Raw genomic sequence first — 12,302 nt, forward strand, 5'->3', positions numbered from 1 at the left:
GCATGGGTACCATATTGTTGGCTCAAAAAAAAATCTGCTAATGGCTAAGAGGGGTGTAGGAGCCTGAGGGATTCGGGATAGAGGGTCTTTGGTTGATGGGGGATTAGAGACTGATTCAGGGAGAATAGAGGTCCAAGACGGAAAAAGAGACACCACTAACTGAGTGATCACAGGGACACCAATAGAGTCCTTGCTGGGCTGCTTCAAGTTCCCACCACAGTTTCTCTCTGTCCCAGCCCCTGCTGTTCCCCTCACTCCTCCCAGCTCACTTCCTCAGGAAGCCCACACCAAGTCTCTGCTTGCTGCAGCGCATGCTGTGTTCTCTGGCAGCTGATTCAATTTTGACTGGGCATAAATAAATAAAACTGTGTTCTTGGATTAATTCATGTCAAAGGGGGTCTATAGGATTATATACTGGTTAGGTTTGTGTAAAAACCCTCTCAGGTGACATTTGCACTTTATTAAGTCACTGACAACCCAAAAGAGCAGGAAGATGGTGTGGGCCGTGGTGGAAGGGAGAGTGAGGATACAGACACTTTACCCTCTCCAGGAACCACTCGGGCCGGCTGCCCAGGCCGTCAATTCGGATCCGCATCTTGGTGAATGGAGCGATGTCCAGGATCTCCATGAGGAAGGTGTCATTCTGCTCCCGCTCAAATCTGGGGGTGCAGAGCAGGGGCATGAAAAAGGGAAGCTGGCTGTGGTGAGGGGCCCAGGTTGTGTCACAGACCAGTTCAGGGTAAGGAGAGAACAGACTTTTACTCAGCCTCCCTCTCAATTCCCACTGACTCCCCAATACCCTGTCTCTTGCACCCCAGATGTGTTCTCGAAATGCTGGGTTAAGTGAGTTTGCCTGGTAGAAATGGTCCTGAATCAAGACCTACCAGTTCTTGGTCTTAATCTCATCCTGCTAGCCACCTAAGCCACCCAGCTTCCCTTAGGGACTTGGCTTCCCCATCTGTGGTCTGGGGAGAATGACTCCAGCCCTGCGATTTCAGCAGGGCTCCCACACTGAGGGGCTGCCTTGGAGAAATGGTCAGCCTTTGATCCATGTCCCCCAAGGCCTAAGTCCTTCTGTGAAATAGTGCCCTCCCAGCCTAAGACTTTGGCCTGATCAGCCTCAGGCTGTTCCCAGTCACAGATACTAATGCGTGAGTGGGTGGTGGGTACTTTCCCCGGGATCGCCTTTAGCAGGGGTGGGAGCCAGGAGAAAACCAGCATAGAAAGGGAATGCAGGGCAGCTGTGGCCATGCTCCCCAGTTGTCACCTCTTCAGCTGCTTCTCTGAGTAGATACACAGGGCAAACCCGGGACAACTTCAGCAACCTGTCCTGAGCCTGAGGCCCAGGAGATTCACACTGACATGATACTCTCAACTAGTCTACAGACCTTACAGTAAACATTTCCTAGTGACAGGTGGAAGGGAGGGAGGGAGGGAGGGAGGGAGGGAGGGAGGGAGGGAGGGAAGGAGGGAGAGAGATGGGAGAGGGAGAAAGGGGGAGGAAGGGAGGAAGGGAGAGAGTAAAGGAGGGAGAGAGGGAGGGAGGGAAGGAGGGAGGGAGAGAAAGAAAAAGAAGGAAGAACAGGTGGGTTATGGAATGAGGTAATCAAGGAAGGCTTTCCTGGAAGAGGTAGGTTTGAGCTGGATCTTGAAAGAGAAAGATCTTGAAATACAAAAGAGTGGGTGAAGAGCACTCCAGGAGCGGGGAATCATAGGGACAAAGGTGTGGAGGCTGGAAGGCCCCAAGGTATGAGGGTGTGGGAGGGAAGCAATCTGGCTGAAGGCAGGGTCAGGCTAGAAAGTGGAGAACTAGATGTGTGAGGGGCAAGGGGCAGAGGTGGCCCCTGGATACCTGGCCTTCTTTTTGTCCAGCTTCATTTCCTCTGTGCTTCCATTGATGCCATAGAGGGTCATAAAGATGTTGGAGTCGGTGCCACCGCCAACCACGTCGCCTGTCCACACAGTCATCTCATACAGCTCCTGCCATGAGAGGGATGCGGGTCCTGAGCTTTGGCCTCACCCACCAACCCCACTGACTTGCCTCATTCTCACCAGGGCAAGATGACACTCTCTCTAAGCTCTGTGGCTCTGAAGAGAGGCCACCCGCCCCCATCAACTATGAACAACTGGAGAGCAAGAGTCAGACCTGTCACTCTATGTCCCGCACTGTGCCCAGGTTAGTACTAGAGGGAATTTCTTTCACATAGAGAACGTGTGTGCAGCAGATACATGACTGACAGTCCCAGCGTTGACCGATTCCTCAGTGAATAGAATCCCAACCTAAGTCCATGCAGCACATGGTGGCAGGACAGAGGCTTTGGGAGCCTCCAGAGCGCCACTGGAGTCCCAGACCCCCCAGCTGCAAGCTGTTGAACGTGGGCAGATGTCCCCCCCCCCTTGCCAGCCTCTGCTTTGTCCTCATGAAATGGGGGCAAATACTTGGCAGAGTTGTGAGAGCTGCAGACACCGGGCCTGCCACGTGGTTTGGCCTCAAGAAGTGGCACCAGTTCTGGGTGACTGTCCCCCCTTCGTGCTGCAGCCAACAGACACCCCGCACATCGGGGAGCGAGGAGTCCATCGGGGGTGCTGTTTAAGGGAGCTCAGCCTCCGTCCACTTGTGATGTGGGACAACCACCTAGTCTATCTGATTTTTGCTTTAGTTTGGAACTTTTCCCTTTGGCCTGAGGTTTGCTGCAAAGAGGATATAGTCTCTTTGTCTCCACCAGAGGGGGTGGGAGTAGCCTGCTCTTCCCAGGACCCCCACTGAGTCCCTGACTTGGTTCTTCTTCTGAGAAGCAGCCTCATGGCAAAAGGGGCATCTTTACCATGAGCCGGGGTGTCTTCTAGCCCTGGCTTCTTATTCCATTCCCTCTCACCTGGTGCCCAAGGACTAGCAATTAGACCCCAAAGGTTCAGGAGTGGCTGGCACACAGAGCAGAGGAAATGCCAGGCTAACCATCTCCTTTGCACACACCTGGCTCCTCCCTTCCCCTGCAGCTGCCACACGGTAGGTATTCTCATCTGTGCAGGTGCCTGGTACCCACACACCAGAAGCTTTAGAACTCAGAACCCACATTATCCATCATAGTGATCATGCCACCACTGCTGGACCTGCTGGGTGCTGTGTGCTTGTCAAGCAGTGGCTAGAACCTTTGCCATGGATACCAAGATCAGAAGGAGTGTTTCAGGCCTGGCCCAGGCCATAGGTTTGTTGAGGGAATAATTGAGGAGCCTTTTGCTTTACCAGGAAACTCCATGTAGACCATCTAACAAGGGCATCTGATGGGCATGTAGCTAGTGAGAATGAAAGCAGGAGCCTGATGCCTTTTTGCTCTTATCCAGACAGACATGGAACATAGAAGGGTCAAAATGGGCGCCTTGTGGTCCTAAGGAGACTGGCTCCCTCCAGACTCCTGTGTTCTCTGTGTCCATATCTCTCTCCTTTTATATGTCTCTTTTTATATCACAGTTGTGTTTCCAGAAAGAAACACCAAAACGGGGCTTTTGTAATTCCAGTCTGATATCAGGTGTCCTGGGGAGACGGCCAGCCCAAAGAATCCTGTGGCTCTTTGTAAAGCGACAAACCTGTGTTCTTTTGTCACACGGGTAATAGGGATGTGGGTCCGGATTTCCATGGACTGAAGAGCTGAGAGGGAGATGCAGGCGTGCCGTGGGCTGTACATGTGCTGGGGGCAGGCATGCCGTGGGCTGTACATGTGCTGGGGGCTGGCTGTACATGTGCTGGGGGCTGGCTGTACATGTGCTGGGGGCTGGTGCACGCGGGGAACTGGGTCAGGACAGAGGTCCTGGGAGAAATTGTGTGCTCACCCACACAGACCGCCTGGCCACAGATGGAGTCGTCTGGGGAAGGGAGGAGGGCTGTCTATGTTGTAGAAAGTTCTGTCCTCTGGCTTCACGCAGGGGAGGGACAGGCATCCACTCTCCTGCCTGTCAGGTTTTTACAGCCAGTGACTCAGCTCTTCCTTCTGTTTCCATAGACAACACGGCAGCGCACGCTCAGGCCAGGGTGGTTTCTTCTGACCTTTGTGGGACAGCTTCTGACTTAAATCTAGTCTCCCATTGGTTTGGATTCAGAAACCGAGATGAGGGCTAAAGCCTTCTGTTGACCCCGCGGCTTTCCCAAGAGAAAGAGAAGCCTGCGGGGTCATGTGAGCTAGATGCCTCTGGGCTGCCAACCAGCCATGTTCCCTGGACATTAGCCCCAGTCATCCTCCCTGCTGCCCAGCACTGACCTGTGAGTTTATATAACTCATCCCAGATCATTTGGTCAGTTAGAGGTGGAGCCAGGGCAGGTGGTCAAAGGGTCTTGTGAAGACAGCTCTCCCAGAGGCTCACAGAACCCCAGTGCCACCTGTCCCCATCATGTCCTAGAGAGGCTGATGGAGCAGACTTGGAGAATACTGACTCTGAGAATCTATGTAGAGCTGCTACTTTGCAAGGCTCATCGTGATCACATTAGTTAAGATCTTAACGTGAAACAGAATGGCAAGCATGATTTCTGGGTGCTATAGGAGAAGACCAAGGCCCAGAGAGGCTAACTGACTTACCGAAGGTCATACAGCAGCAGACCAAAAGAGACCAGAGTCTCCTGGCTCCAAGCAAAGTGCATCTGGCTGGTAGACCAGGCTGCAGCTTTGGCCAACACCCCAGGGATGAGTTTCCTGCTTCCCTCACATTCATCTCCCTACCGCTCCCCCACACCACCTTGCACTGCTCTTGCTGTGCAATGCACACACTCAGGGCCCGTCTATACCTTCACCCCAATGTTCACCACCGTGGCATCCAGGAGGTCAAAGACTCGGGAGGTGACGCCATCTCCTCGGTCCTTGGCGAGCCAGCAATTGCAGCGCAATGTGTACTTGGTGCCCAGGGTGGGCACAGCCAAACTCAGCTCCTCCACCAGCCAGCAGCTCTCGGGGGAGGCCCCATCATGGCCCAGCTACGTGGGGACACAAGGGGCCATGAGGATCTGGGCACCACTGGGAAGGAAGCCCTCTCTGCCCTGCTCAGCATCCCCTTCAGCCTCCTCCCTCAGTGCTTCCTTCCAATATGCTCTGGATTCACTGACCCAAGTCCCTCCCCTGAGGGGAAAAGATTTTGCAGATACAATCAGATGACTTTGAGTTAAAAAAAAAAAGATTATTCTGGGTGGGCCTGGCTTAATCAGGCGAGCCCTTTTAAAAGAGGGTCTAGACATCGGAGATGGAAGAAGTCAGAGAGATTTGAAGCAGAAGACATCTTCTATTGGCCTTGAAGAAATGAACTGCCATGTTTTGGAGAGGGTCACATGGTAAGAAATGCAGGCGGCCTCTGGGAACTGGAGGCCTCAGTCCTACAACCACAAGGAAATAGATTTTGCTGATAACCAGTGAGCTTAGAACAGGATCCCAAGCCTCAGCTGAGACCACAGCCCCGGCAGCAACTTGATTTCAGCGCAGTGGCATATTGGGAAGAGAACCAGCTAACTCACACCCACTAGTAGATTCCTGTCCCAGGGAAATGTGAGATGATACATTCGTGTGCTCTTAAGTTACTAAGTTTGTGGCCATGGGTTACACAGCAATAGAAATCGAATACACAAGGCGTTCCCATTGGGTGGAAAACTGGGACCTGGAGGGGTGGGCGACTCAACCAAGGTGATGGCAGAGGCCAGGGAGTCTTCTCTTGCTACCTGCTCTGAGGTGGGGCTCAGGTCAGTTCCTCTGCCTGCCCTCCATGCCCCTCCCACCCATGTACAGGTCAGCTCCTTCCTTCCTGCGGGTGGTCACTATCCCCAGGCCCCAGGAGCCAGCACCTCTATTTTCTTGATGACGCCGACATCCAAGCCTCCGACGTAGAACTCCTCCACGGAGCCGCAGCTGAAGCCCTTCTTCCCTCGGGGATAGTCCAGCCAGATGCGGTTACTGACCTCATCGTCCTCTCCGATGAGGATGATGAAGGCCCGGCTGTCCGTGGCTGCGTCCTTGTGCTTCGCGGTGGTGACTGACACATAGTAGGGAATGACTGCAAGAGATCAGGGGCCCCACCTCATGACAGGCCAGGAGGACCAGGGCAGGCTCAGCGTGGACTTGGAAATGAGACTTGGAGACTTTGCCTCCCTGCCTCCGAGACAAAGTGCAAGGGAGCCTTCCAGACTGGTGAGTGTCTACCCTCCAAGGAGTGAGGGAGCTGTTGACTCCCAAGTGAAGATCAAAGAGAGCGTCCTTGCCACATGAAAACTTAGTTGCCCCTAGCACTCCCAGGTGAAGTGGGTAAGAACAACCACCTTTCCCCAAGTACAGGGGATGCCAGAGAAGCTTCCTATATCAGCAAAAACGAGGTCAGCAAAACCAAGGTCTCACAGAAAGTAGAAATTTAGGGAAGAAGAATAAAAGAGTATTATGTGTGTAACATGGTAAATGAAAATTCTAGAAAGAACCCATTTCCATCCACTAAACCAGACGGATCAGCATAAAAACTTGCTCAGGTCATGAGGCAGAGAGTTCTAGTTGCCCACCCAGTATTTGTTCTGTTTGCAGCAAGGGCAGTCATGATATGTAAGCGGATGTTGTTGGAAATTTTTATTTTATTTTTAAAATAGGTTTTTATTGATTTTAGAGAGAGGAAGGGAGAGAAAAAGAGAAGGGAGGAGAGAGAATCATTGCTCTGCTGCCTCATGCACGCCCCCTACTGGGGATAGAGCCCACAACTCGGGCATGTGCCCCAACCAGGAATCAAACTGTGACCTCTTGGCTCATGGGTCAACACACTCAACCACTGAGCCACACAAGCCTGGCAGGAAATTTTATTTTAAAGGATCTGACTCTACAGGGAGGAGCACCTTTTTGCCCCTTACCCTTCCATTCATTCTGCTTGGGGTGTGGATGTGATGGCTGGAGCTCCAGCAGTCACCTTGGAACCATGGGTGACCTTTAGGATGGAAGCCACTTGGGAGGTTGCCAGAGTGATTAAGTTGAAAGAGCCTATCTCCCTGACTTCACTGGAGCGGCTATCTCAGTACCAACTGTCTACCCTTGAACTTCTATGTGAGAGAAAAGAAAAATCCCTCCATTGTTTAAGTCACTATCTCCAGGTCTCTGTCACTGGCAGTTACTATTGATACAAATTGGAAACCCTTCTCCTGGCTCATCTTCCTCACTAGCTTGGGAGACACTGCCCTGGTGTAGTGGGTTATAGCTTATGCAATCCATATCTCTTTGAAAAGTTTCCAAACTAGACCTTCCTGACTGCAATTACCTGCATTGTTTTCTGTACCTGGCCATGACCTTGTTTCATCTTTATAAAGAGAGCCCTGTTGGCCTTCCCACGGTTGATCACAGTGGCTTAATCAAGGAGAGGCACTTTCTCGTGGTTCCCGTCATTTATTCACATAGTGAGAAGGTAGAACATAGAATGATCGACACTCCCTGCCCAACCCCACAGACCCACCATGTGGTCTCCTGGAGAGGAATATAGTGATGTCATGCTCTATACTTAAGAGAACTGAGCAGAAAGGCAGTGCCCATTTAAATGTCCAATAGACAAATATAGTACTGCCTTATCTCAAAAATCTAGTTAGAATAAGGAATTTGTCAGGGGATTATAATATAATTTTATGGAGGAGGGAAAAACAGAAGCCAAAAAGTAACTTGTCCAGGGCCCCATGTATTATTGTCAGAACCAGGAGTGTAACTTAAATGTCCAAAAAAACCCAGTTCAGGACTTTTTCCCTATCCCCTCCCAATCCCCAACACATCGTGCCTTAAGTTTGCATGGCCTAGTCCTTCGTGTGATGCTCTACTAACAGGAAGGGGTTCTCACTGCTGCAGTTCCGCTCTGTTTGATGAGACTTGTCCCGGGTGCCCTGGGCAGAATCTATAGCCTGAGAGTCTGGGTAAGGGCAGAGCTGAGGATGACCCCTGCTGGTGGTGGATCAGTAGATTAAGGACATCATCACTCTAACGTCTCTCAGCCTTTGTTTTCCCATCTGTACAGCGGCTAATCCCTGCCCTCTCACCTCTCAGAGTCGTGAGGGTGGAAATAGGCAGTAAGTGTGAAAACTGTGTATAAATTATAAGACATGAGACACCTTCATCAGCGAGGCCACCATCAGCACCAAGTCTGCCCACCACTTGGTGTCATCATGGCACAGCTCAGAGTGAGTCAGACAGACAATGGTGGAGCTAAGGCATGGCCTGTCTGAGAACATCTTAAACACATTTCCATGTTCTGTTCCTGCTTGGCTTACCCCGGCCCTCCTGGACGTAGTTGGCCATGGGCCCCGTCACCGAGGCGATGTCCACACCGTCCATCTTGGAGCTCAGGGCGATCTCCCAGAAGTCAGCCGGGCTGCTGCAGTTGCTGCTCCGGTCCCCCGTGTACTCCTGTGGGGAGAGCACAACCAGGCCCCCTCCACCTGCCGCACCTGCCGCCCTCAGGCCTCCCCCAGGTGTGAGGATGGGGACAGGCCTGGCTGAGCCCAACCCCCCGCTGCCTTTCCCGCACCTTCTCATAAAAGAGCCTCTCCAGTCGCCCGTCCTCCTTCTTCAGGGACAGCCAGCGCCCGCACAGGAACAGGAACTCGTCCTCGTTGGTGTCATTCCAGATATCCACCTTCTCCACATACCAGTCTGCGCACCACTTGGTGTTGTCATGGCGGAGCTTAATCTTGTAGATGACGCCCAAATCAGCTGCCTCTATGATGAAGGTGTCGGCCTGGGGAGTCCAGATGTGGGGGCTTGGGTGGGAGGTCCCCACCTCGATCCACTCCAACCCCGTCCAACCAGCACCTTCCACATCCCCCAATTGTCAAGCTAAGCAGACCTTCCTAGCTGGGGAGCCCTCCAGGCTCAAATCTCTAACCCGGAGAGTTTGGTATTCCAAGGCCTCGCTTGCACATGGCCCTGTTTTGCAGTCCAGGTCCTTTGGGAAAATCCCTGTGGGTGTTTGGAAGACGGACCCGATGAGCTGTGTGAGTGGGGGTGGGACAGACGAGGGGCTCTGCCCTGTCCTGTAACTGGGCATCCTTAGTTGAGTATCGGCATGAGTTCAGGTTGGAGGCTGGAGGGTAAGAGCTGAGGACGAGGTGGAGTTCTTCTGAATGATGGGAGCGGCTTGAAATTTCCATGGGGAAGCTGGGAGGCAGTTGGAGGGCCAACCTTCAGGGTGCAGGCTCTGGTGGAGGCAAGGCTGAGGAGAGTGCAGGGGACAACATCTCGAGTGTGGGTTCAGGAGGGTTTATGTAGGGTGTGACATAAAGCCCTCCTCTGTGTGCCTGATTATGCCTTCACTACAGTGACATTATACTCGGGTAATTGGATTCTTTCGGGACTATTCAGTGAGATGTGGAGTTCTAGGCCTTGAGTAAAGTGCAGTCAAAACACAAATGGAACGTGGCAGGTAGGAGCCTGAGGAGGAGGAGGAGGGACAGGTAACCTCGAGTGACACGCGCTTTTCTGCTGAAAGATGTGCTGAGTCACTGTGCTGAGCGTGGTCGGGAGCCCAGAGCTAAATACTACAGGGTTCCTCCCTGGGACAGCCCAGGTGGTGGAAGGGCTGGCTGCCTGTGGTAGGCTGGAGGCAGAGCTGGGAAGACTCTCCAGGTGGTGGCATTAAGCTGAAGATGGGGGGCTGGGCCTTCCAGGCAGCCGGGGTAGGCCAGTCTTCCGGCTGAGGAATTGCAGGTGAATGTGCATGGCGGAGGGCAGGTGTGGACTCGTGCAGGCCTTGGGGCACTGAGTTCATTGGCGCAGCAATGAGCACACCTTCTGACACAGCAATTCCACTTCCTGCATCTGTCCTGCGGGGACACTTTCTCAGGTGAGCAAGGAAGTCTGTTGCAGGATAATTGTTACAATGGAAAATCTGGAGCCATCCGGTGTTTAGCGCTTTAGTTATTTCTAAACTGCTATAGTTATTTCCGGGGAACAGGGAAATAACTATAGCAGTTTCATGTGTGGGATGTTATCTGGCCCCGGGGAGGAGAAGGGAAGAGGATCAACTCCGTGTGCCCTCCTACCGTTCCTCTCTCAAACTTGTTGGTGCGGTTCTCTGACTTGCCGAGGTACCGCTCCCCAGTGTCCCCCAGGTCTCCATAGATGGTGATGTAGACCTTGGCGTCCGTTCCTGCCCCGGGAACATTTCCTGTGAAGATCTGCACCGAGTACAGCACAACTGGGTCGGCACATGGACAGAAAAACAGACAGAGGGATGGACAAAGGGGAAAATAAAGATGGCATCACTTTAGGTTTGGGGGAACTGGATTTGTAGGAGGTTCAGGCATCTGGCCCAGGGCTCAAGGAGGAGTTAGTGTTTTCCTATAATTTGCTCAATTCCACGTGGATTCACCAGTGGGAAGTTGCCCATCTGACCTGACAAAGGTGGTTTCTAAGACTCAAAAGATGGCTCTACCTAGTTTGGCTCAGTGGATAGAGTATCAGCCTGCGCTGGTCAAGGGCATGTACCTCGGTTGCAGGCTCCTCCCTCGCAGGCGCCCTGGTGGTGCTAGTGCAGGAGGCAACCAATCAATGTGTTTCTCTCACGATATTTCTCTCTGTCTTTCCCTCTCCCACTCTCTCTGAAAATCAATGGAAGAATAGCCTTGGGTGAGCATTAAAAAATAAAAAAGGCTCAAAGGATGGAGTATTCTCCCAGCACCCCTCGCACCATCCACCCCCTATGGCTTCTGGGGGAAAGACTTGGGAACCGCCTGCCTGTGTGCGCTTCGTAGTCTGTAGCTTCAGGATTCTTATAAGACCCTAGGAAGGGGATGCCCCTCGTGCAGGGACTGAGATGGACTTTCTTACCAACCTTGCAAATGGGCTCAGAGCCACATTTAATTACATTTAGAAAAGTAAGGTGATGTGAATTGCTCATAGCTGTGGCTATGGAACACATACATGCTCACGCATGGCTCCTAGTCTTTCCTTCATTTTCCCAGGATTCCACGGCATTTTCTCCCCTGCTCTCCTCCGGCCTCTCTGGCTGCTCCCTCTTGAGCAGCATTATGGCTTCTAATCTGCCCCCGACCCCATGCCACTGTCGCCTGGTTCTATCCGCTGCCCTTGGCTCTCGCCCTGCAAGTCCCGTGTGCTAACTTCCATGAGGTCCATGAGTCCATATCTCCAACCCAGTGTCCTCCTGTGCTCTGGATTCACACCTCTGTCACCTAGGGCAGCGGTCGCCAACCTTTTGGACCTCACAGACCACCAGTGGTCCACAGACCACCAGTTGGCAACCGCTGACCTAGGGGACACGCCCACCTAGACTAGATCACAGTCACAATCTCACATCCAAACCTGAGAGCCATCCTCCTCGCACCCCCTTTTCCAACTTCTCCCCACCCACCCGCCCTGGCTGCATAGCCCCACCCAGCACTCTGCTCTCCAAACCTCGCAGGTGCACTGTGAGAACGGCTCTCAGAGGCCTGCCTCCCTCAGGGGCAGGAACCAGGACTGCCCCCCTGCCCCCATGCCCACCCCACTCAGCTCAGTGCAGAACCTGCTCAGCATTTCATGTTTTGCATTACAAATAAAATCTTCTCTTTGGTGCTTAAAAGTCAACGTTACCCAAGCCTGTCTGGTTAATACTGACATGAGTCACATCAGGGATTTTGTCACAGTTTAAACATAACAGTTGACTGTCCTCCCTCCCCCTTCTCCACCCCCATTTTTCTCTCCATTTATTTCCTGGCTGTGCATTCAGCCCTGCTCCACACCTGGGCAGGACATTTTCTAGGAGCCCTTGCCCCAGAGTGGGGTGCCATGTCACCAGGAACTGGGACTAAATGCCCTCCTGCTCTCCTCTTCCACTCCCACTGCTCTCGCCAGTCTTTTGGGAATTAGGAAAACGGATTCTGCTTCTGAGTGTTGAGCAATGCGGCTGTGCAGTCAAATCTAGCTATTTCTGGATCCTCCTCCCTCCCATCCCCACCCAGGCAGCACAGCTCTCGGTGGAAAGAAGTTTCCCTAGAAACACAAGCAAGCACAGAGTAGGTTTGCTCGCTATTAAAACAGAGCAGCCCAAGGGCCAATGCCACAGCTCCCCAGGGCGTCCTCTGGGTGCAAGTACAAAAGAGAATTATCCCCCAGATGTAATAACAAAGAAAAGTCAGAGGAAATAATATGAATATGGAGAGGCACATTATTGAGGCAACACTTGTTTTTATCTCTAGGCAGTGGCAACTCAGATGAAAGGAAATGTTAGAGCTATTTTATATCCCTCTGGTTCCATATGGGGTCTGTTATCTTGAGTTTTACTCCAGTTTTTGTTTTTTTTCAAGAAGGCCGTGCAACAAACATAAG

General features: G+C 52.4%; 1 protein-coding gene across 3 annotated transcripts in view; it reads right to left on the reverse strand.

The window, feature by feature from the left end:
* Positions 1 to 12,302, reverse strand: part of LOXHD1 (lipoxygenase homology PLAT domains 1) — a gene marked incomplete at both ends in the record, with an annotated part of 109,399 nt that overhangs the window by 20,555 nt on the left and 76,542 nt on the right. For 2 of the 3 annotated variants that reach the window (XM_079785083.1, XM_079785081.1), the window contains 7 exons: positions 542 to 659; positions 1,853 to 1,980; positions 4,775 to 4,960; positions 5,816 to 6,024; positions 8,249 to 8,384; positions 8,506 to 8,715; positions 10,019 to 10,173. In XM_079785083.1, coding sequence (XP_079641209.1) covers positions 542 to 659; positions 1,853 to 1,980; positions 4,775 to 4,960; positions 5,816 to 6,024; positions 8,249 to 8,384; positions 8,506 to 8,715; positions 10,019 to 10,173 — 1,142 coding nt within the window. The remainder of the gene's footprint in view (positions 1 to 541; positions 660 to 1,852; positions 1,981 to 4,774; positions 4,961 to 5,815; positions 6,025 to 8,248; positions 8,385 to 8,505; positions 8,716 to 10,018; positions 10,174 to 12,302) is intronic. The other variant, XM_079785082.1, reaches the window with a different exon arrangement.

Source organism: Cnephaeus nilssonii, assembly GCF_951640355.1.
Source record: "Cnephaeus nilssonii genome assembly, chromosome: 11".
Classification (NCBI taxonomy): Eukaryota; Metazoa; Chordata; class Mammalia; order Chiroptera; family Vespertilionidae; genus Cnephaeus; species Cnephaeus nilssonii.